The sequence below is a fragment of the Eurytemora carolleeae genome, unplaced genomic scaffold (assembly GCF_000591075.1).
Source record: "Eurytemora carolleeae unplaced genomic scaffold, Eaff_2.0 scaffold185, whole genome shotgun sequence".
NCBI lineage: Eukaryota > Metazoa > Arthropoda > Copepoda > Calanoida > Temoridae > Eurytemora > Eurytemora carolleeae.
In genome coordinates this window covers 111,850-137,581 of record NW_019396153.1, presented here as the reverse complement: position 1 = coordinate 137,581, position 25,732 = coordinate 111,850, and the positions used below count along the sequence as shown (strand labels likewise).

The following is a 25,732-nucleotide window of genomic DNA, read 5'->3' as shown; positions in this document are numbered from 1 at the left end:
AAGAAGTAAACTACTGGGATTGAAAGGAGTAAACTGCTGGGATTGGAAGAAGTAAACTGCTGGGATTGAAAGGAGCAAACTGTTGGGATTGAAAGAAGCAAACTGTTGGGATTGGAAGGAGCAAACTGTTGGGATTGGAAGAAGTTAACTGTTGGGATTTGAATGAGTAAACTGTTTGGATGGAATGGAAGAGAGTAAACTGTTGGGATTGGAAGAAGTGAACTGATCTTGTGATGAAAGGTAGAAAACTTTTGGGATTGGAAAAAGTATACTGTTGGGATGGAAGGGAGTTAACTGTTAAACAGTTAGGATGGAAGGGAGTAAACTGTTGGGATGGTAGGGAGTAAACTGTTGGAATGGTGGGGAGTAAACTGTTGAGAAGGAAGTAAATCGTTGGATACTATGTAATTTTAACAATTATAGGATTGCAGGTATACAAGAAAAGAAATAACACTTATTGAATTCAAAAATGTTGAGATTAGAGAAATAAATCAGAATTTAAAGAAAAGATTGTTTTTCAATCTTAATTTTTCCACAGGCACAATGAAACAAATATGAGCACTTATTGTGTTAATTTCATCCAAATTAGAATTTTTATCTTGTTATTTTCCATTTGCATAAGTTTATTTGATTAGAAACGTGTAGAATTTTATAATTGAATCAATAAGAGATTTTCCTAAGAATAATCTTACAGATGATCATCTAAGCAAAATAATTAGTATTTATTTAAAGTTAGTTTTTTAACTTTTATAAACTTGGCTTTACAAGGTTTAGCAGGTTTTAATGAGGTAAGTTAAAGGTTTGATTAGATTTAATTTGAATTGAATTAAAAGTTAAAAGTTGTAAATTCATCCAGTTGATGGGAACTGCACTGTGTACACTACACTGCACCTTTCAGTAATCGATTAAGCAAAATTTGTAAAAATTCTTATTTTGTTTTTAAAAATCAGGCTTTGTTAAATAAAAGTACTTTACAGGGCCAATTGGATTGCAGAGTTCAAGAGAAGTTACATTTTTAAAATGTCTATAAAACTTTTAATTTGTTTCCGCTTCAACCGTCAACCTTTTTGTATATGATTTTTTGCGTAGAAAATAAAACAAATTTGTAATATCAGTTCTATTGCATTAGCGGTCCTAGTTATTTTAAAGCAGAAAAATATCATGTTTGATAACAAACATTTGCACTGCATACTGCCCCCCCCCACCACTGCACACCACCTCTAAACACTTCAATCTGCAGTGGACACTGCACACCACCTCTAAACACTTCAATCTGCAGTGCACACTGCACACCACCTCTAAACACTTCAATCTGCAGTGCACACTGCACACCACCTCTAAACACTTCAATCTGCAGTTCACACTGCACACCACCTCTAAACACTTCAATCTGTAGTGCACACCGACTCTCCCCTTCAATCTTCAGTGAACACTGCTTACCGCCTCCAACACTCTAATCTGCAGTTCACAACGCCTCTCCCCCCTACAATCTGCATTATACACCGCCTCTCCCCTTAAATCTGTAGTGAACACTGCAAACCGCCTCTCCCCCCTACAATCTGCAGTTTACACCGCCTCTCCCCTTAAATCTGTAGTGAACACTGCACACTACCACTCCAACCTTTAATCTGAAGTGCACACCGCCTCTCCCCTTCAATCTGTAGTTAACACTGCAAACCGCCTCTCCCATTTACAATCTGCAGTTTACACCGCCTCTCCCCTTAAATATGTATTGAACACTGCACAATCTACAGTTCACTTTTCTAAGGATTCTTGTTCTCTATATTTCTTGATTTACTCTCGGAGTCAAACCCTTGCAGCGATACTTACTCAGTTAGATATCAAATTATTTTGAGGTTAAAATATCAAGAACTTACATAAAAATGCAAACATCCTTTCACACATTGCAAATGTTAAGATGATTTTAACTCCAAACGCCTTAGACCAGTTATCCATCCAACAAGGCCTGTAAGTATTATCTTATGTTTAAAATAATACAGAGTATCTGAAGCAAGGCAAATCTAAAAAGTTATGAAAGTCAGATTATATACCAAAATAATTGTTTTTTAGCTTGAGCTTTAAAGGAGTAATTGGAAATATTCTAATAGATTTCTCATCAGAATGTGAGTTTTTTTATTTTATAGAGAGAACCAGGATGTGAAGCTTGTGTGGAACCAGTCTTTAATATGATCAAGAGGTCAGACTGTTGAAAAAAGTGTAGACATACCAGAATACTCATAATGTTCTAAGTGCCCGGCGTTACTCATTAAAAAAATCTAATTGTTTTATAAATATATATGAGCGAAGAGCTTTATTTTATAGAAAAAGAGATATATACCGGCCAAACTTATCTTCTCTTCTACCTATTCAATATTAGCCGTAGTAGAGGAGAAGGAAATTAACTATTGACTTCTCAGAGATACGATATCAAACATAAGTTCTATATATTCATCTTTAACTGACAGAACATCTGTTTATCTGTTTTCTAAAATAAGGAGTTTAGGGGACTTTTGGTACCATTAGACTCGCTTCAGATCTTGCTGTTTCTCTGTCTTTTGGTACCATTAGACTCGCTTCAGGTCTTGCTGTTTCTCTTTCCTTTCCTTCTTTATATACTCGCCAGAGGCGCCACAATTGGGTATTTTTCAGGGGGGGAGGGATATTTGTCTAAAGACCGGAAAAAAATATTGAAAAACATACTAGAATTTAAAGATCTCGTTTAGACCATACGTTTTTTTACCATTTACCTCTGTTTTTGACCTAAAAAATTGGCCTTTTAAATCTGCGCACAGGGGGGTATTATGAGGGGGTCAGCCAAAATTAATTTATTCCATAAACCTCTTATTTATGTCAAATAAGGCTTGGCCGCTAAAGAATTTTTTTTTGTGAGAGAAGTCTTCTAGTGTTGTTTAAATGTTATATTTTAGTTAATAATTTCGACCAAAAAGTTAAAAACCCGCTATTTCATTGAAAACTTTTAAAATAGAATTTTTCAACACGCTACTCGGACTAGATCAAGGATTTGGGGCAGCTGCCACTGCTGGAGCCCCTAAATCTTTTCTATATGGCTGTTAGAATCTATTTATACATTTAAATTATCCTGAAACCCCTGTGCTTTCTTGTGCTTTTGCTAAAAAATATGTGATTTCTTCCAAAATACTCTCTGTAACAAAGACGACATCTAAATATATTGCGGGTTTACTGGATCCATTCAAGGATATATATATAAACGGGAAAAGTAATTATGAATTGAAATCATTATAAATCAATGCAAGTCCCCCCCCTCACCTTACATTACCAACAATTTTATTTCTACCACGTTTTCCTACTTTTCTTCCTCTACTCCCTTCCTTCTGCTAAAACCTACTTTTCATTCATTCTTTCCTTCCTTCTCCTCAAACATACTTTTCCTCCTTTCCTCTCTTCCTTCTCATCAAACCTACTTTTCCTCCTCTCCACCTTTCCTTCTCCTCAAACTTACTTTTCTTCCTCTCCTCCCTTCCTTCTCCTCAAACCTACTTTTCATCCTCTCCTCCTATCCTTCTCCTCAAACCTATTTTTGTTTCTCTCCTATCTTCTTTTCCTCAAACCTACTTTTCCTCCTCTCCTCCCTTCCTTTTCCTCAAACCTACTTTTCCTCCTCTCCTCCCTTCCTTCTCCTCAACCCTACTTTTCCTTCTCTCCTCCCTTCCTTCTCCTCAAACCTACTTTTCCTCCTCTCCTCCCTTCCTTCTCCTCAAACCTACTTTTCCTCCTCTCCTCCCTTCCTTCTCCTCAACCCTACTTTTCCTTCTCTCCTCCCTTCCTTCTCCTCAACCCTACTTTTCCTCCTCTCCTAAAACTGTTGAAGAAGTTTTGACACAGTGTCATTCTCTTATTTGAGAATAAACTTCTATTTGTGTAAAGTGCTCCTGTCCTCCCTGTCCTCAAGGTTTCTCAAATTTAAAACAATCGAATAGTTTTGGCGGGGTGTGGAATAATATTACAAAATGCACAATCATGATCAAAGATATTGGAAAGGATGGGACGGCAAAACTACTAAATCAACCTGTTTAAAATTCCCAACACACTGCAGTACGTTTTCTTGAAACGTGCTTTAGTGATGAAAATAATTCTTAATGAATGAAATTATAATCTAGAATAAGGTCATATTGTGCACATCCAATGAGCTTTATTAAAAATCTCTTGAATGCTAACTCTTAGTTGTATGGTTAAAATTTAAAAAAAAAATGTTTTTAAAAAGTTTTAAAAAGCTGCACTTTTATATGAGAACGTACGTATTTGGTTGCATATTAGGAGTTCAAACAATCTTTTCTTTATTAAGAACTTTTTAGTAAAAAGATTTTTGCATAAAAACATACAAGATTTTTCCTGATATGATTTAGTTTAATGCGTGTGTGCCTAAATTTCATCATTTGGATAAATAAATTGATTCTTGGTTTCAATATATAAAAGGTTGCAGAGACAGTTTCAAGTTTTGGTTAACAACTTATAAGCTTCAACATATAGTTGTATTTTATCTTTAGAAAAAAATCTAGGAAATTTCAGCTCAAAGGAATCGTTTCAATTGTTACGACTAAGAATATATATTTTTATTTTATAAAACATAAAAAGTTTAGGTTTAGTACTCATATAACCGTTTAAAGTTTCGGCTAACAACTTAGAATCTGGCAAATGTAGAACAATAGAATACTAAATGAATCATAAAGTAAAATAATTCTGTCTAGAAGAAACTCATTATAACCTGTAAGGGGGGCCCCTTAGGCTCAATACGAGAAACAGTTCGGGCAAATTCTTGGAAATTTTCAAACATTTATAAAACACAATATGACTCAAGGGTGTAATGCAAGGAAAGTTAATTGCGTTCGTGTATACTCTGCGTACATATTGAAACCAGTTCTCTTTGGGCGGAATTTGTAAACAAGAATAGATGCATCAGTGTTCTTTTAGTATCCGAGTAGCTTAAAAGCATTAAATTTTGATAATTTTGATAATTCGCATAATAGTTTCCTACGACCAGAATATTTCATTGATTTTTAAATGTGAAAAATGGATCCAATGTAAGGCGGTAACATCCGTCTTGTGTTTACATTACCGCTCAGAGACAGTACACTGCAGTACAAAAGATGCGTACACTTCTGAAATAACTTTCTTTGCATTACATCTTTGATATGACTAATAGATTTTCCTTTATAAACTAAAAACATAATACACTGGTCGACGATTATATCAATTGAATAAGGACGACTTTTTACTAATAATGCTTTGATCACTAACAATCCATTTCAAATTACAATTTTAGGAGTAAAAAAGAGAAGCAATTAATTGACAACTTCTCTTTGCTTAAATGCTTAAGTGTTTTTGCTGTTTGAAAGCTTGTAGAAATCAAAATGGAATTAAAATATACGGCGAGGACTGCAGTTTATGCGGCTAATAAGACTTTTGTATAAATGTTTTTACTACGAATAAAATTGATTTATTATTTACATTCCTAAAATTTGTCTAATAGGCTAACTTGTTTACTTTCCTTCAACTACTCACAACAAATATAATATTCACAAAATAATATCTTCCATTTGTTACTAACTTACTAAACCTTCCAATATTCTAATCTAATGATCTGGAGCGCATTATACTATATTTAGAGAATCTAAAAGTTCTACATATTTATGCGAGATCTACAATTGAGCTCTAGATGTTTAAAGAAAATCAAAAAATTCTAGATATTGAGAGAATCTGAAAGTTCTTGATATTGAGAGAATCTGAAAGTTCTTGATATTGAGAGAATCTGAAAGTTCTAGATATTCAGAGAATTTAAAAGTTCTAGATATAGAACGAATCTGAAAGTTCTAGATATTGAGAGAGTCTAAAAGTTCTAGATATAGAAAGAATCTGAAAGTTGTAGATATTGAGGGAATCTAAAAGTTCTAAATATTAAGAGAATCTGAAAGTTCTAGATATTGAGAGAATCTGAATGTTCTAGATATTGAGAGAATCTGAAAGTTCTAGATATTGAGAGAATCTAAAAGTTCTAGATGTAGAAAGAATCTGAAAGTTCTAGATATTGAGAGAGTCTAAAAGTTCTAGATATAGAAAGAATCTGAAAGTTGTAGACATTGAGAGAATCTAAAAGTTCTAGATACTAAAAGAATATAAAAGTTCTAGATATTGAGAGAATCTAAAAGTTCTAAATATTAAGAGAATCTGAAAGTTCTAGATATTGAGAGAATCTGAATGTTCTAGATATTGAAAGAATTTGAAAGTTCTAGATATTGAGAGAATCTAAAAGTTCTAGATACTAAAAGAATAAGTTCTAGATATTGAGAGAATCTGAAAGTTCTAGATATAAAGAGAACTGAAAGTTCTAGATATTGAAAGAATCTGAAAATTCTAGATATTGAAAGTATCTGAAAGTTCTAGATATTAAAAGAATCTGAAAGTTCTAGATATTGAAAGAATATAAAAGTTCTAGATATTGAAAGAATATAAAAGTTCTAGATATTGAAAGAATAAAAAAGTTCTAGATATTGAGAGAATCCGAAAGTACTCCCTGTAGAGCTTGTTTACTGGTTTCAGATCTTGTTTACTTTTCTCAAAAACTTGTTTACCTTGACCTGAGATAAACAAAACCAAATCTTTAAACTTTTTAACAAGTAGAGCCACGGTCTGGAGTATAGAAGAGGGGACTGAATATAAGAGAAATTTCTAGAATTTAAAAAAACAATCAATTACAATACTTCAACCTATTTTTTATCTTAAATTCGACTTTTAATTTCTTCTCTAAATAAAATAGATTAAATAAGTTTCAGTTTGAACAAGAAAAGTTTATAGTTAACACTGTGTAATTAATTCTTTTTTCAATTCAACAAAAAATAAAAAACATTTCCCTGAAAAATGAATTTAAATAATAAGATATTGGTTTTACGATCATTTAAAAGTTCTGAATAAGATTATTCGTAAAGAAAGAAAACTGTTTGAGTCACCGTAGAGAAACAATTTTAATATTTCTCTTTAGTAATTTCCAATGCTTTCGAACTTTTAAACTCTTATTACCAAAACATAAACTGTACAATTTCATTTCTTTGGCTTATAAACCAGCCATAGCCAAATATTCTACTGTATTTGGAATGGCCGGACACAATTTAAATATAAAAAATATATTATTTTTCTAAAAGTTTATTAAGAAAGGAGAGAACCACTTTGCACTAATAAAAATAAATTCCGGTTTTTTTTAAATTTGCCTGCTTATAAGCATGTACTGTACTAAATATGCATGTTGTTTGCAAAACTGCCAGGAATACTGTCTCGGGCCGGGGAACATAAATGTGAAGACTGATGGGCCTAAGATCTATTGTTCCAGCAATGCTGAACAAAGTCCTCCAGGACAAAATAAATGTCTTACTCTGATTACAATAAAAATTAAAGGATAAGACTTTAATGTCACAAAGGAGTAAATAAGGGGGGTTATTGGGGTTACTAAACCCCCCCCCCCTAGAATCCTTGGGTAATTACCCCAATTTTTTACATGGGTGGATTTGCTATTTTAGAAGCTGTTTAAAAAGTCTAAATTTATAATGGAGAACCTTTAGGATATAAATGAATGCTGAAAGGTGGTAAAGGAAGCCTTTTATTTGATAGAGTTTGTTAATCCCAGAAATGATTGGGAAATTGAAATGAAACCTAGCTAAAACTTATAATTTGATATACATCATGAATGGGGTTGTACATGGTCTATGGGGGGGGGGGGGTAAAAAAAAAAATTTAACCCCCCCCCCCCTCCCCTAGACAATCCTTATTTACGCCCCTGGAATATAGCGATCTAAAGGTTAGTTTTGGTAAAACTAATCTTTTTATTTTTTATTTCATTTTTTAAAATTTTTTTGTTTAATAAAACTATTTCAGAAATATTTTTGCATTGCAGGCAATGCAAAAAAAACTCGTACAGCCTTTTCTGAAGTTTGAATTATTGTGGGTATGATGTAACGGTAGGATCATGTGAAATTAAATAAATAAGACACCTGTGACCCCTCTCCCTTAAATTGTTTAACCCTTGTCTTGTATACTCCTGAAGCTCTGTAATGTAAAGGTTTCCAATACTAGATCATCAGAAAGGCCAGTAAGCAACAACAATTAGTAAACTTGTTTCATGCATAGATGTACAATTAGTGAACTTGTTTCATGCATAGATGTACAATTAGTGAACTATTTTAATACATAGCCGTACAATTAGTAAACTAGTTTACTACATAGCTGCAATTTGTTTAATACATATATTTACAATTAGTAAACTAGTTTAATAAAAAGCTGTACAATTAGTGAACCAATTTAATACTTAGGTGTAAAATTAGTAAACTTGTTTCATGCATAGTTGTACAATTAGTAAACTAATTTAATACATAGCTTAATACAAAGATACACAGTTAGGATCAGTGAACTATTTGTATACAAAGCTGTGCAATTATTTTTATACAATCTAATATCTAATGTGAAGTGTACACCTACCTATAGAAACCAATTTATAATGTATAGTGTACACCTTTGAAACCGGTTTATAATGTAAAGTGTACACCTACCTATAGAAACCGATATTCAATGTACTAATTATTGACTGTAAGCGCCTGAGAGTAAAGATTTCCTATGATGCAGTGAAATTATAAATACAAATACAATATATACCCTACTTTGTAAATTGAAATATTACATTTAAACATACACTAACCACATATTCCAAACATACATTTTTTCTATTTTTGCTTTAATATTTTGAGAGAGTTAAAGTCAAGCTTTTAATGCTCACATTTACTATGGAAATTACTACAACTGGATCTAAAATTTAAAAGTCCGTGGAACCGTTTTATCCTGAAATATCGCTGAGTAAACTATTTCCTCGGAATCTGCAGTAAAAGCTATAAAGCATAAACCCACAACTGTAGAGCTGGCTCTAGGGGGTTATTTCGATAACGAACGGGTTTTTTGTAAAAAAAACGAAAGAAATCGTAAACAATGGTGTCTGTTTGAAAATTAACGAACGATCGTGTTGAAATACGAGCTTGATCTTCAGATATTGAAAACAATAGTTTTTGCTAAACGAACGAAAAAAAATTGCGATTCCAAAAAGCTCCCTTTCGGTCAGCATTTTTATTGACTGTTTACAACAGTTGTTAATTTGTGAACCAAAGTTTCTCAGTTAAGTTAAGAAAAAATGCATCTTTTACTCTCAGGAATTTGCAGCAATGGACTGCCTAGGGATGCAATGGTAAACCATGGCCGGTGTCCTGCACAAGTTCCCCCTCCCCTATTGGACAATCTGTAACAGGAAAATCTATAAAAGTATGGGGAAAAATCGGAAAAGTTGCAGAATATTTATGAGTAAATGTAAAAAAGTCAAAAGACGAAGGCTTAAAGAAAGTTTTTAAAAAAAGTCTTCCTTTTTTAATTCAAAGACTTAGACAGTAAACTCATTAAAATTGTATGGTTTAATTCTGTGAACTGTGAACTGTGAACCTTTGTGACAAATATTTTAGTGTAAATTCACAGTGCTTTAAAAATAAGTATAAGAGGGCTGTGAGGCAGTTTAGTTTTACTACAGGATAGTTGGCTGTAAGTTGGCTGGATGGTGGTTTTATAAGATGGTATCTTGAATACAATGGTTTACTAAGGAGAGTGGATTTAGTTCAATGGTATTCCAATCCCCACAGATTTTCTTTTCTTGTTTTTAAACTTTAATTTTATCAGGACATTCAATGTTTTTTGTTCTTGTAAAAAGATTGAAATAAGTTTTTTGTCTTGGTATTAGAATAAAATTGTTTTTAAAGTTTGAAATTCCATGTTTCAATATTTTTTGTACTTGCTTGAAGTTATCTACAGGGTGAGTCAAAAAAGTGTGATTTGCGACGCCTGTTGCAAAATTGTACCATTTTTGTGCAAATCTCCTAAATGGTGTTTTTTCTATACTTTAGGAAAATTTGTAATTTTATTATGGTACTCCAATGGCCCTACAAAAATTCGCGAACCTTTTTTTCTCCCAAAATCAAAAGTTCAGAAAAACATAAATGTGTAAATAAATTACTATTATCGAAGTCTACAATTTTAAAAAGATTGAATCGCAGAATCGCAGAAAATTTGCAAAATTGTAATAAGAAAATTCGCAATTTTCAGTTCTGATCTAATTTTTACGGAAAAATTGTTTTTCAATAGTTCTTAAGGTACTTTCAACTGAAGAGCGTATATTTAAAATTAGACCAAATCTATAAATTTCGAATTTTCTTATTACAATTTTGCGAATTTTCTGTGATTCTGTGATTCAATCTTTTTGAAATTTTAGATTTAGATAGATATAATTTATTTACAAATTTTTGCTTTTCTGAACTTTTGATTTTGAGAGAAAAAAAGGTTCGCGGATTTTTTTGGGGGCCATTGGAGTAGCAAAAAAAATTACAAATTTTCAAAAAATAATGGAAAAAGACTATACAAGAGAGGTGCACAAAAAAGGTAAAATTTTGCACCAGGCGCCGCAAATCACACTTCTTTTTGACTCACCCTGTATATAATAAAGGAATTGAGAATTTTATTCAAAATCGTTTATCTGCTCCCAAGCTTTAAACCCAAATTTCACGCTAAATCTCTATTTTAAAAACTTTTCAGTTTTGCAACAAATTATTTTTCACTATTTCAGTTAAATCTTGTACTTTAAACCCCATTTTTTATCTTGACAGAATTAATAAATATCAATTTACTCACACCCCCCCCCCACACTACCCTCCTTGTTCTTCCTTCCAACAAACTTGTAATTAAAGGAACTGTAAGCGAAATTTCATTTCCATTCAAAGATGTCAATACCCGTTTTACAAGGAATCTGTTTTTGTTTCTTTAAACGCTTTATTTCATTCGCGGTTTTTCATCAAAGTTAACTGTGAATTTCTGGCTTATGATAAGCAATGGAAAAATTATCAGAGTTAACATTTTTCTAGTGAGAAAAACGATAGTATCTATCTAGTATACATCTAAACAATTTGTTTTTAACCTTTGTGACAGAAACAATCTCAAGAAATAATAATTGTCTTAAAACATTTTTTTTAAAGTGAATATTTGCAAATTATCTTTTTTCCATCTCATAATCTGAGTTCGTTTCCCTTATGTCCATTTGACAGCCCAAATTTTTATTTTGAATAATCTTTTTTGTTTGTTTATTTTCTTGTGATTTTTAACAAAAATTTTTTTTTTTTTATCGATTTTGATGGTTATTATATCGTTAGAACTGACGAGGGTCAACCCAGACCGAAATATATTATTCGATAAATGTGGAACTAACATCTACTTTTTACTCTACAGAGGTTTGGTCCATCACCATCACCGAGTTTTAAAGTATCTTCCTCATAATTGATCAGATAAAGGTTTTAAAGTATCTTCCACATAATTGATCAGATAAAGGTTTTAAAGTATCTTCCACATAATTGATCAGATAAAGGTTTTAAAGTATCTTCCACATAATTGATCAGATAAAGGTTTTAAAGTATCTTCCGCATAATTGATCAGATAAAGGTTTTAAAGTATCTTCCGCATAATTGATCAGATAAAGGTTTTAAAGTATCTTCCACATAATTGATCAGATAAAGGTTTTAAAGTATCTTCCGCATAATTGATCAGATAAAGGTTTTAAAGTATCTTCCACATAATTGATCACTTCCGCATAATTGATCAGATAAAGGTTTTAAAGTATCTTCCACATAATTGATCAGATAAAGGTTTTAAAGTATCTTCCGCATAATTGATCAGATACAGGTTTTAAAGTATCTTCCGCATAATTGATCAGATAAAGGTTTTAAAGTATCTTCCACATAATTGATCAGATAAAGGTTTTAAAGTATCTTCCACATAATTGATCAGATAAAGGTTTTAAAGTATCTTCCGCATAATTGATCAGATAAAGGTTTTAAAGAGTACTGTTGTGAATCTGGCATAAGCCATCGTTGCATAGAGGGTTATTACCATGTACAGTCCCTTTAATAGGTTTGTCTTGTGTTGAAAACTATATTTTAGAGGTTGGTTAAGTAAGAACTGTAAAACTAAACTAAAATGTCTACTTTTAAACTAATCATAAGTTTGGACAACCAATCCAAAACTGTGAAGCAGAAATACACAATTTTGTTTTATTCCTGTATTTTGTTTCACAAATAGGAAAATAATACCCTCTGCCCCCCCCCCCTGACAATGATATTTTCATCAGAAATATGCAAAAAATATAAGCCAGAAATTATAACCATTCTAAATATACAAAATTGTAATCTCTGTTTGTCCAATTATAACTCGGAACCCATGGACCGATTTTCCTCAAATTTTGATTTGGGAACTCGGGAGAACCACGGAAATATTCTTTATGATTTTGAGATTCTAAGTTAAGTGGGTCGACTTTTATTGGGAAAAATAGATGAAATTGTAATTTACGACAACGCGCTGGTAAACAGCAGAACTAACCATGACTATTCTGGGCAACGCTGATTCCTTTCCGGCAAAAGATATAGTATCAAATTATAGTTAATATACAGGAGTTTAAAAGATTTAGTTTCAAATTAAATTATAGTTAATATACAGGAGTTGAAAAGATATAGTTTCAAATTATAGTTAATATACAGGAGTTAAAAAGATATAGTTTCAAATTATAGTTAATATACAGGGGTTGAAAAGATATAGTTTCAAATTATAGTTAATATACAGGAGTTGAAAAGATAAAGTTTCAAATTAAAGTTAATATACAGGAGTTGAAAATATATAGTTTCAAGTTATAGTTAATATTCGGGGGTTGAAAAGATATAGTTTTAAATTATAGTTAATATACAGGAGTTGAAAATATATAGTTTCAAATTAAAGTTAATATACAGGAGTTGAAAAGATATAGTTTTAAATTAAAGTTAATATACAGGAGTTAAAAAGATATAGTTTCAAATTAAAGTTAATATACAGGAGTTGAAAATATATAGTTTCAAATTATAGTTAATATACAGGAGTTGAAAAGATATAGTTTTAAATTAAAGTTAATATACAGGAGTTGAAATATATAGTTTTAAATTATAGTTAATATACAGGAGTTGAAAAGATATAATTTCAAATTATAGTTAATATACAGGAGTTGAAAATATATAGTTTCAAATAATAGTTAATATACAGGAGTTAAAAATATATAGTTTCAAATTATAGTTAATATACAGGAGTTGAAAAGTGAAGAATGAATCGGTTTCTTTGACTGCCCTGAAACTAGAAAACTTTAAGAGAAAATTAAATTTCACGTTTTCATCAATATTTAATAGGTTAACCTTCGCTCTTTTCACTTCTTTGCTCCACAGTGCTTATTCGAGGAAGGATAACTTACATTTAAATAGTTTTGAAGTTAAGTGTTGTATAGTACAGTATAGAGTCAAATAACTAGTTAGTTAGCTTTAAGAAATCCATTTTCTATTTTCCATCATTTAAAACATTTTTGTTCTAGTAAAAATATTAAGCACATACATGAAACCACCCTGTCTGCATTTTGTACATGCAACCATGCTGCATGGGTTGACTACACACCTGTTAGCCTAGATCCGGTACAAGTGAATGCATATCAAAGATAATATATAGATATTCCCTGATATAGATACGAGCTTGAATATGAGAGACTGTATAGTATAATTCTGAGGTCTTGGGAGAAATTAAAAGCACTATCTCTGTCGTACTCAAGGCATTTTATCCTCTGGATTGTTGCTGATATATCACTTCGTTTATGCGTGATAACACCAAATGTGTATACTGTGTACTATAGTATCAACAATGAATATACTGCAAATTGTACTGAATGAAACAAGTTAATGAATGCAAATTAAACAAAGGTAGAAATTTGACTAGACAAAGTTAAAATGTGCAAGTTGTACTGAATGGCATACGTTAATTAATGCAACTTTTAAAAAATAGTTTTTATAGTTACATCCCTGTTTTAAAGTTCTTAACTAACTGTATATGTTTATACAACACAAATGCGTATTTCCTACAGATGGCAGCAGGTGGAGAAAGAAAAATAGAAATTAATCAAGTTGCTGTAGATGTCTCTTGTTTCACTTGATCTCAGAGGTACAAATTTGAGTTGTCTGCTACAAGCAATTTAGGCAGAATGGTTTCTACCTGCCAGCGTATCTATATATGTATTATCTTAGATGCTTATACTGTACAGTGTACAAAAAAAATCAATGAAATATTCTGGTCATAGGAAACTATTATGTCAATTATCAAAATTTAATGCTTTTAACCTCCTCGGATACTAAACGAACACTTATGTATCTATTATTGTTTATAAATTTCGCCCAGAGAGAACTGGTTTAAATATGTACGCAAAGTAACCGCAACCGCAACTGCAATTAACTTTTTTTGCATTATAACCTTGGCAAAATGAAGTAGTTCACAGATATCTATATATGTACCTGCAATCAATTTGAATTGCTATTTTTTTTATTTTCCTTGAACTATTTGAAGCTCAGTTAAATTAAAGCCTGCAGAGTTGATTAAAATTACTGGAACCAATGTTATAGATAAACTTGATTTCGTCCCTTTAACCAATACTGATTCAGACTTAGAGTAAACAAGGTTTTACAGAAATATTTTATAGAAAATCAATACAATTGGTGTACACCAGATATATACCAGAAATACACCAGATATATATCAGATATATTAGATATACATCAGATATAGACCAGATATATACCAGATATACACCAGATAAAAACCAGATATACAGCAGATATACACTAGACATACACGAGATATAAACCAGATATACACAATATATAAACCAAATATACACCAGACATACACCAGATATACACCAGATATACACCAGATATATAAGAGATATACACCAGATATATACCTTGCAGATATACACCAGACCAGATATATACCAGATATACACCAGATATCCACCAGATGTATATACACCAGATAAATAACAGATATATACAGAATTTACATCAGAAAAACATAGGATATACATTATACACCAGATTTACACCAGGTAAATACCAGATTAGCATGGAAACCCAGATTTGCCAGAAATATTCTATTTCAAAGTCAACGTATACCAGAGATATACAATGTTAAATACCAAATTAGGACAACCTACACGATAAGAAATAAATTATACATAAAACACGCGTAATTTATACATATGCTTATAAACTTACTTACGTGATAATTATGTAACGGAATATTTTAACTACAAAACACATATTAGAATGTTGTCCCATTTTGTATTTGGACCAAATACCGTCGTTAAAGTTAGTTTTTATATCTCTTATTTGATGAATTTTTATGAACCCAACGTTTCTGAAAACAGTGTTTCAAGGACGGATAAATTTGAGAATTAAAATGTATTTTATGCTTGCTATTAAAGTGATTGGTCTGTAGGGGACTCTTGAATGTATATAACCGTTGTATTATACAAAATACAATTAGTTGAATACTATTATAAGATCGCAGTCAGCAATAAAATATTTTGTTTTTGAGTTGCTAGATAATAATATCGCAACTTTAATTAAATGTCATATTTAGCCGATGAGTTATTTTAATGCGCTAGAGTAGAAAAATATTCAACAATAAACTAAATGCAAGTTATTAAAGGTACAAAATTTAACAAATAATCTACATACAGTGTTACTCGCAAAGGACGAGGCTTCAGAGACGACTATAGAAAAATTTACACTGTCTGTTTCCTTACATCTATGATTCCTGCAACTCTAAACTCGATTTTTTCTTTGCCAAAGCTTTAAATAAGCCATTAAGACATTATTCAGGACCTTATTAACCTTGAAATTGTCATATATTTAAAGAATTTCAAGTCGTATTTAAAGTTCCATCCTTTATAAGTAGCCCTGTAGAATCACTAAATAGAAAAAAAAACATTGTTTAAAATGTTTTTGATCTATATTTTAACATTTAAATGTTTTAAGTGCTTATTAATTTATTTATCAGAACTCAAAACTTTATCATAATTATATATTATTACAAATCTACATCATTATCTTCATCTATGTTTTTACATTAAAATATTTTCAACGCTTTATTTTTTTAATATCATAACTCAAAATCAAATCATATTTATGTCATTAGACTTTGTAAATAAAGTTTGAAATTAGGTTTGCCCCCCCCCCCCCCACATCCCTCCTGTCCCAGTTCTCTCATGATCCACTGAGTCTCCTCCCTGGGTTAGAAGATTACTCCCCGCCATGAGGATTATCCCTCGTCAAATCTTCTGTAACCGTCCTCTGGAGGCTAAAACCAGGTTAAAGACTTAACTAGAGGTTTAAAGAGGTTTTAGGCGTGGGACAGTTTAGCCTCTCACTCACGGTTCAACCTCGACTCAGGGAGAAGGTAGAACAATACAACCATTTGAAAATATCAAAATAATGTTTTTAGTTTTGCCATTTTGGGAACAAAATATCTGCTAACATGTTTTATTGTAAAACTATATCTTTTTTGCTGAAGGTATCCACGTCGGAAACGATCGTCCCCCCCACCCCCCTCCACCGCAGGGGGGAGGGCAAAATTATGAGATATATCAAACAAGGAAAAAGTGGTTAAAGATAAAGGAAATGAGTGAAGAGGCAAGCTAAGAAAAAAAGAAAAAGGGAGGGGAAAAACCCAGTTTTTTGGTTGTGTAAAAATTAATGAAAAATGTGTTTATCTATTTTGATAACTGATAAACACACCACTGATATTGATAAATATCCTTATGTTCAAAGTGCAAGCTTTTCCTCGAAAATAATATTGAAAATAATCAATCGTTATCGATAAGATACTACAAAACATCTTGATAGCATGTACCCTAAGCTAAGCTTTTGGTTGGTACTGAAGAGATATGCGGTACAATTACCGCAGAAATAGTGGGTTTTAGTAGAGAGTGCACGGAGTGGGATATTTTAGATATTATACATATATCTGTAAAATATTGTGACTGGATCGGTTTACAAATGCTGTGAATAAACTGAATAATTGTATAACAAGGAAATATTGTTGTCAAACTGGTTTAAATATTGTATATCTAGAAAATATTGTAGTTAAACAGGTTTAAATATTTATGTCTAGATAGTATTGTGGTTAAACTGGTTTAAATATTTATGTATAGATAGTATTATAGTTAAACTGGTTTAAATATTTATGTCTAGATAGTATTGTAGTTAAACAGGTTTAAATATTTATGTATAGATAGTATTGTGGTTAAACTGGTTTAAATATTTATGTATAGATAGTATTGTGGTTAAACAGGTTTAAATATTTATGTATAGATAGTGTTGTGGTTAAACTGGTTTAAATATTGAATATCTTGGAAATGTTGTGGTTAAACTGGTTTTAATATTGTATATCTAGGAGATGTTGTGGTTTGTAGTAGTGGTAGGACTGGTTGATGTGGTACGTTGTAATTGGGAGAACTGGTGGACCTACGATGGTATATCTGGACCAGCATATTGGGGACTAATCAATCCTGCATGGACCATGTGTAACAAGGTTGGTCCCGATCCTGACTAGTATTTTTATGAGATTTGTACAATTTATAAAGATTTCGTGTTGATAGTGATAGTGAAAGTTAAAAATGAACATTAACAATATTAAATACACTAATTAGTTTTGATGTATAATGTTTTCAATTAAAAACATGACAATTAAGAAAATTTAGATTTTTGTTCCATTCTTAGCAGGAAAAGTGTGGTAGCAGTTTTTAACAAGTTTATTAAATATCTCTGTATCTTTAGTCATTGATGGCAGTACAACATTTTTGCTTGTGTCAAACGTGCATGCATATATACACTTAGGAAAATTTTTGGCTAAATAAGGATTAAGGATGAACTTGCAAACCTTACTTTAAGAAACCGTTTTCGTAATTTCAAGTGACCCTTCATGTAAAGAGGGGCATGCCCGATTAACAACGGAGATTTTAAATCTTTTATTGGATCAACAATGTGAAAGATATCGTCGTTATTCTAGCTTTATATCTGACAAGATCTTCCATTGTTTCGTTGGAGCAGAAATGCGTAAATCATATTTACAATGAAACTACATTTGAAAAATTATCAATGTATGGATATCTTTTGCATGCTTGGTAAAACAAAGCTTTCAAGGGTACTGTTGTGAATGCAGTAAACTTGAAATTACATTTACTTATATTGTAGAAGCCTGACTTTTAGTTATAAGAAAATATGATTTTGTCCTAAATGTTAAAATTAGAATTGAGTTTGCATAAATGCGCAAACAGTTTCACTGATATTTCGCAAACTTGTTCAATCTCGGATTTTACACTAGTCATTCTTAGTATGTTAAGTGAGTAACATATGAATAAATAAACTTGTGAAAATATGTTATCATTCTGAGTTATTGAGACTTCTACAATATCATACATTAGATTACAGATTAATTAGAACAGTTCCGTAAATATACATAGTTCCTGACTATGAAAAGAGATATAAATTAAGATCTGCTGTCTTGACACTTCATAATACAAGAGAAAAGTCCAGCTCAGCAGCTTTCAAGAGTAGAGAGTAGGCAACTAACATCTTTCTTTTCATAATGATAAACTTCAGTGTGTCTTAAAGTTAAACAATTTGGAGTTTCAGTTTTTAAATTAACAATCATCATAAAATGGTTGCATGTGAGTTCATTGTTGTAACTTAAGTTTCATTATTGTATATCTTAATATGTCAAGGTGTAATGGATTTATTAGGCGGATATAATACAGTAATCGGCTTGTAATTATATCCATACAATGAAGACGACTTTTCTAGTTTTTTTCTTTAAATTTTAAATTTACAAGTTAAGAAAAAATCTGTTAATTGTCAGTTTTGTCTTTATATGTATTAATGCTGTTTGGAAGCTTAGTAAAAATCAAAAATTTTAATCGAAATTCTTCTTGTCCCACATCATATCAGATCGTCAATTGGTCTAAATTACGATTTTCGGGACTAATCAGAAAAATTTAAAAGAATGAATCGTTTTGAAAAATTGAATAAGGCTAATATAAGAATTTTTTTGCGGAAAATACTAGTTTTTCGAGTATTATGGTTGTATTTTGGCGTTAAAACTTGGAGAGAAATTCAATGCACATCATGTTTGCAGGGAAGACGACAATCACCTATAGACCTGGACCCAGCCTTTCTCAACTATGATTGTAAGCTGGAGAATATGAGCGTGGACAAGCAGAGTGTGAGTGCCCGAATCACTAACACCGGGCAGTCCCTTGTTCTACGTGTAGAGGACGGTCAGCTCGCAATAAATATTACTGGAGGTCCACTAGCATACAAATATCAGTTTCAGGTTATACTTTAATTATTTTAGATAGTTCTTCACCTACGGGGTTACCCAACAAAATATAAGACGACTGCACAGAATTAAAATGGTACTTTTCTTATATTTAGGATTCCCCTGCAAATGTAGATTTTTTTTGGCAACTCTTTAATACAAGGCCATACATAAACTATATTTATGACAGAATACCAAGAAAGCGTAAGACATTAAGAGTTTTAGCCTATCAGGTAGTTTTTACAGTTTCATAACCCGTGGGAAACTTATTAGAAGATTTAATTGATTTTTCTCCTTGTAACTGGGTTGTAAACTTGTAACGCAAAAAAAGATATTCTCTATAAACGATTTAAAGAAATTAAGTCTTTGCCACACACTCATATATCTTTGCAACCCGATGTCGTAGACCATTAGAAAACATACATTAGGCAAAAAAGCTTAACTGATGTTGGTTTAGGAGATGTACTTTCACTGGGGAGAACCAGGTCGACCTGGTGCAGAGCATACTGTCAACCATCAACAGTTCCCTGCAGAAATACAGATTTATGGATTCAATACTCAACTCTACTCAAACCTTACAGTAGCAAGGTCAGACATGTTTCCTGGGGAGGGGGGGGGGGATACCTGACAAGATTTTTTTTATTAGTTTTTAGCTGAATATTAGAAAATAATACAACACATCGGAATTTTTCTAACATGGTCCAAGAAGTTACCTGAAAAATGTATTAAAGTCTCCAGTTCCTTGTGGGGTAGCCCTGGGCCTGAACTTCCGTTGATCCACTGGTTTTTCACAGAAAAAAATGTCCAGAACTTTTTCATAAAATCCTTAAAAACTTAAGTTAAAAACGAGTGCTTTATTGTTGTAAACATACACATCTCTAGGACTAAAAGAGTAAAAATGAATTAGTGAGTAAACACCAAAGGTCACTCTTGAAAGTTGACCCAGTCTTGAAAATAAAAAAATGTTCACAGCAGCCTGGATCTATTTTCTTTTCTTTCAATATCTCAGTGGTAAAACTAAACTGCCGAGAACAGTGTCAACTCCGAATCTGTCCAGTATTTGCCAAGTATTCTTTGATAAAGGTACTCAGCCAAATTATATAATTAATGGAGAAGAAACAAGGATAAAACCTCAAAGTGTAATATTCTCCAAATAAAAGAGAGAAATATTCTTCAGTCACTTAATATCTCACAATCTTTTATTAAAATCTTCAATGTCTATTTAGAGAAAAAGCCATATTGGTCAAAATTAAGTCGAAAGTATAAAAGCTGTATCCCTTTTCCTCTACTAAATAAAAAAAAAAGATTCTTATATCCCTCTAATATTTAGATTTGTGTTTAGCCCTGTAAAAATAAAGAATTACTTGAGATTACGTACACACATATGTATTAAGGTTCATAAAAACCCTTTCATATTTCTACAGTTTTAAACTTATTTTGTAAGCACTATAAGTAAAAATTGTTAAAGAGCTTAACATTGACATTTCACATAATGTGAGGAAAATAAATCAGTTTTTGATAATTAGCATTTCAGTTTAAAAAATATAAGTAAAAATTGCATGTCCATTCTTTGAAAATCTAATAAAATCTAAACCCATTTAAGAGATTATGTTAACTTCCTTTAATGAAAGTATCTGTGGGTTTGCTAGGGAGTTTCCTGGCGGTGTGGTGGCAATCTCTGTTCTTGTGAAGATAAAGGATTCTCCACTGAAGAAAGAAACAAGTCTAGCACAGATCATTTCTCATCTTCCAGAGGTAACATCTGTCAAACTAAGGGAACTTCAGTCACTTACATTCATTTATCTTTAGAGTTCATTGTGATTAGATGGTCTCAAGCTTTCAAGCAAAAATCAATGAGAATTTTTCCAATTAATTCTTAAAAACCAAAGCTAACAAGTGCTTTATATTGCTAAAATATAAACAGGGCAACAGAACAGCATAAGTGAGTTAAAACGGTAAAATCAAAATCCAAGGCAATTCACACATCAAAGTAAACTCATGTCTTTAAACAGTATGTAAGCAGGCTGCATCTATGTGAGTTTAATGATAATACCTAAATCAGAAATGTTTACCTTTTAATGCGGACTTATCGTATCCATATGGATTTCTAACAACAATTTTTTATGTAAGAATGTTTTTGTTTAAGAATATGCTTAAAAAATTCCTAAAATCTTTTGAATATTATTGAAATGACAACATTGTGAAATATCTATTAGACCATTAGTCTATTAGTTCTAGGAATTTTGATTGTTGCTCAGTTATTGTTTTTTTTTGTGAATTTTGAAAAAAAAATTTAAGGCTTTTTTTCAATTCTTACCATCCATGAACCTTCCCTGGGATCATGTCATGTAGGCCTGATCAGTTTAGCTGTTTTGATATTTATCGGTCACAAACAAACAAACAAACAAAGTATACGATGAGTCTTTTCCTTAAACTAATTGATTTGAATGATGAAAACATAATTAAAAAATACAATAAAACGATGGCAAAATTTTTACTTTTAAATGTTAACTTCTGTTGAATCCCGTTTCCCCCTTCTTCCTGTGTTAACCCCATATTCATGTTCTACCTGTGTTAACCCTATATCCATGTTCTACCTGTGTAAACCCTATATCCATGTTCTACCTGTGTTAACCCTATATCCATGTTCTACCTGTGTTAACCCTATATCCATGTTCTACCTGTGTAAACCTTATATCCATGTTCTACCTGTTTAAACCCTATATCCATGTTCTACCTGTGTTAACCCTATATCCATGTTCTACCTGTGTAAACCCTATATCCATGTTCTACCTGTGTAAACCCTATATCCATGTTCTACCTGTGTAAACCCTATATCCATGTTCTACCTGTGTTAAACCTATATCCATGTTCTACCTCTGTTAACCCTATATCCATGTTCTACCTGTGTTAACCCTATATCAATGTTCTACCTGTGTTAACCCTATATCCATGTTCTACCTGTGTTAACCCTATATCCATGTTCTACCTGTGTTAACCCTATATCCATGTTTTCCAACCTGTGTAACCCCTATATCCATGTTCTACCTGTGTTAACTCTATATCCATGTTCTACCTGTGTAAACCTTATATCCATGTTCTACCTGTGTTAACCCTATATCCATATTCTACCTGTGTTAACCCTATATCCATGTTCTACCTGTGTTAACCCTATATCCATATACTACCTGTGTTAACCCCATATCCATGTTTTCGATGCCTATCTGCCTGCTGTAGGCAAAAAAGATACTTAAACGAATGAAAAAGGTTTTTTTAGACAGAAATATTGGGTAAAATTTCTTAAAGGACTTTAAAATTTACTCAAAAAAGATATTGATAAACTGTGTAGGTAACTTACAGAGGGGGAAGCAGCAGGGTAGGATTTATATCCCTGGCAGATATACTTCCCAGAACAGATGATTTTATCACGTATGAGGTAAAAACTAATCTTAATTAATAGTGGGTTGTTTTGGATGAAAAAAAATATCATCTAAGCTTAGTATTATAACATTAAAAAGTTTTCAGAAATTGCTGGAATTAATGTGGAAATTGATCATTGTACAGTACTTTATAGGGTTCCACAACATTCCCTGGGTGCTGGGAGACTGTCACGTGGATAGTGTTCAACAAACCGGTTTATATCTCACAACATGATATTGACGCTTTTAGAAGGTAACACAACAAGTGCAGCATTTGTTAGTACTACATACAAATAATACAAACTGGATATTTAAAGTTGCCAATATGCAGAACCAACTGAAATTAATGCAAACATTTTAGGAACGTTAAAACCTTTTTATAATAAGTTATCTTAAAATATGAATTATGAATTCTTAAAAACATTACAATTTACTTTTAATAAGACATGATAAAAACATATTTTTTTTGCAAACTTTTCCAGTAGTTCCTTCAATATATATTTAGGTTAAAACAAGGAGATCGACATCATGAAAAGGCGCCTCTTGGAAACAATCTTCGACCCCAGCAACCTTTAAACAATAGAGCTCTTAGAACCAATATAGCATTGCCAGCACAGAAGGTAATTCTTTACAGTAGGGTGTACAAGGTCAATAAAGATCAATGAATCTAATCCAATAGTTTTCAACAAATGGTCCGTTGTTATTGGGGATGCAAAAACTGATTTTTCAAAGGGAAAATATAAACAAATAAGCCCTCTTATTTGATTTGATGATCCTACACTAACCTGTTCAAGATTTGTTGTGATTAGGATGTACAAGGCGAGTGCAGTGACCCCTCTACCCTGCTGACTTACCAACAGAACAGCTGGTTAAATACAGTGGTTAGTCCAGCTAACTAGACCCCTCTACCCTGCTCACCTACCAACAGAACAGCTGGTTAAATACAGTGGTTAGTCCAGCTAACTAGACCTCTCTACCGAGCCCACCTACCTACAGAACAGCTGGTTAAATACAATGGTTAGTCCAGCTAACTAAGCAGCAGAACAGCTGGTTAAAAACAGTGGTTAGTCCAGCTAACTATCAACTATTAGGCATATGGAAATAATGTCCTAAAAAATCCCTGATTTAATCCTGCGCGCTTGAGTAAAAACAACATAGTTTAACAAGTCCTTATTCTCAAAGAAAGTCTACTTGCTGAACTTTGAACTAGAACAAACAACAAGTCCAACATCTAGCTAATCAGCAATCAGCAATAAAAATATTCCTTTTTTTCGAAATTCGAAATGCATACAGTGATAACCAGAAAACTTTAAAATAGGAAGACGACTTTGTGGCAATACTCAATTTTATGTTTTACCAAGATGAAAATTGCTGTGTCCCACGCTCATTGGACCATTTAAAGTTATTTCTTAATTATAAAAGTCGTCTTCCTAATACAGAGTTTTCTGGTTATTACTGTAATAAAACATGTGATTTAAACAAATTTTGAATAAAAAATGCGAAAAACTTTAATACACTTTTTTCAATGTGCTTTTTAAAATCTCAAAACTATTTTCCATTTAAAGATATTTACGGGTGCGCATGATAAGGCATAAACAATAATCAAATATGAAATTAAATTTTTTTAAAGTTTCTAAAATATTCTTTTGAAACCCTCCTCTTGTTTGAAAATGTAAAAAATGTGTATCCCTGAATGAAGACAAAGAATATATAAATAGATAGAAGAGAAATATAGGTTCTAGAAACTTGAAATTGAGATTGACACCTTTATCTAATTTCAGAATCAAAGCATCGATGCGAGGAATAACTTTTGTTTTGTCAGATCGACATTGGATAGATAAATAACTAGATAGACAGATATAGATATTGAAATTTTAGGGGCAATATCGATTCATTTTAACCCCATCCCATTTAAACCACGATCAACGTTAATTATTGGACATGATACCCCCAGACTGGGTAAATGTTTGTGTGTAGCGTGTGTGTCTGTTAACCGTCAGGTTCAGATTTAGGTTTGGTTTATTATTTCCTACTGCCAACTCCACAGTAGGAACTCTAGGACTGGAGAAATACACTGCCAGGAAAAACAAAATCTTTCCACAAACAGATATTAGAGACACTTTATAGATAGATAGATAGATAGAGAGATAGAGACAGATGTATATTAAATATGGGTCACATATGATTCCAGCATTGATTTAGAGCTATGTTAACCAGATAGATGGATACTGGATAGTTCGAAAAAAGATAATTCAGAATTATATAATGTATGTTTGAAAACAACTTTTATTTTTATTTTGCAGTAACACAGGTTTAAGTTAATTTAAAAATAAAACTAAGATACAGAAGATTTTCTGGTAATAATATGCTTCGGTTTATTAAACTTTAGGGTCTTTGGACTTTCAGAAGGTTTCACAAAATCTAAGAAGGTTAAAAAATCTAAAAATTGTTTATTCTAAACATTTGAGTTTCTTACTCTGTTTTATTTTAACCAAATAAACGATAGTCATTGGTTTTCTTTTTACCTTCTTTTCTCATTGGTAATTATTTTAAAAAGTTTAATATAAGCAAACTTTTACAGAAAACAGTTTTAAGACGATAGTTATTGGTTTTCTTTTTACCTTCTTTTCTCATTGGTAATTATTTTAAAAAGTTTAATATAAGCAAACTTTTACAGAATACAGTTTGAAATGTTGGAAACTCTACAGGAGGGTGAGTAAAAAAAACGATGTTTTTGACAAAACTTTCAAAATTTTTGTTTGCTTCAGATTTTAGGCATAGAATTGTTAAATATGATAAAAAACTAGAATATTTTTGAAACATCGAAAAAAAAGTCCGCAAAGTCAATTCTTTTAAACTGAATTTTTATGAAATTTTGTAAAATAACACATTTTACCAACAATTTAAAAAAAAAATTCTTTTTCAAAAAAATCTTGGCTTCGCGGATGCCTTAAATCCGAAACAAACAAAAATGTTGAACTTTTAATCCAAAACATATC

The 25,732-nt window shown here is 31.6% G+C and overlaps 1 protein-coding gene across 3 annotated transcripts; it reads left to right on the top strand.

The window, feature by feature from the left end:
* Nucleotides 1-1,878: 1,878 nt before the first annotated feature.
* On the top strand, nucleotides 1,879-24,188 carry LOC111696617 (putative carbonic anhydrase-like protein 1). 3 transcript variants are annotated; one of them, XM_023466270.1, is made up of 10 exons: nucleotides 1,879-1,968; nucleotides 2,145-2,197; nucleotides 17,392-17,529; nucleotides 19,132-19,329; nucleotides 19,772-19,902; nucleotides 20,964-21,069; nucleotides 22,664-22,750; nucleotides 22,889-22,986; nucleotides 23,239-23,353; nucleotides 23,543-24,188. In XM_023466270.1, the coding sequence occupies exons 3-10, from the start codon at nucleotides 17,395-17,397 to the stop codon at nucleotides 23,630-23,632; spliced, it is 960 nt and encodes a 319-aa protein (XP_023322038.1). In that variant the 5' UTR covers nucleotides 1,879-1,968; nucleotides 2,145-2,197; nucleotides 17,392-17,394; the 3' UTR covers nucleotides 23,633-24,188. The 3 variants fall into 3 exon arrangements, with proteins under 3 accessions (XP_023322038.1, XP_023322039.1, XP_023322037.1); XM_023466271.1 differs by lacking the exons at nucleotides 1,879-1,968; nucleotides 2,145-2,197 and adding an exon at nucleotides 14,084-14,100; XM_023466269.1 differs by lacking the exons at nucleotides 1,879-1,968; nucleotides 2,145-2,197 and adding an exon at nucleotides 16,331-16,395.
* The last annotated feature ends 1,544 nt before the right edge of the window (nucleotides 24,189-25,732 follow it).

Coding starts and splice junctions, on each gene's coding strand:
- LOC111696617 (XM_023466270.1), top strand. CDS start 17,395: ATGTTGTGGTTTGTAGTAGTGGTAGGACTGGTTGATGTGGTACGTTGT. Junction 17,530..19,131: donor CATGGACCATGTGTAACAAG/GTTGGTCCCGAT, acceptor TCATGTTTGCAG/GGAAGACGACAATCACCTAT. Junction 22,751..22,888: donor ATGATTTTATCACGTATGAG/GTAAAAACTAAT, acceptor AGTACTTTATAG/GGTTCCACAACATTCCCTGG.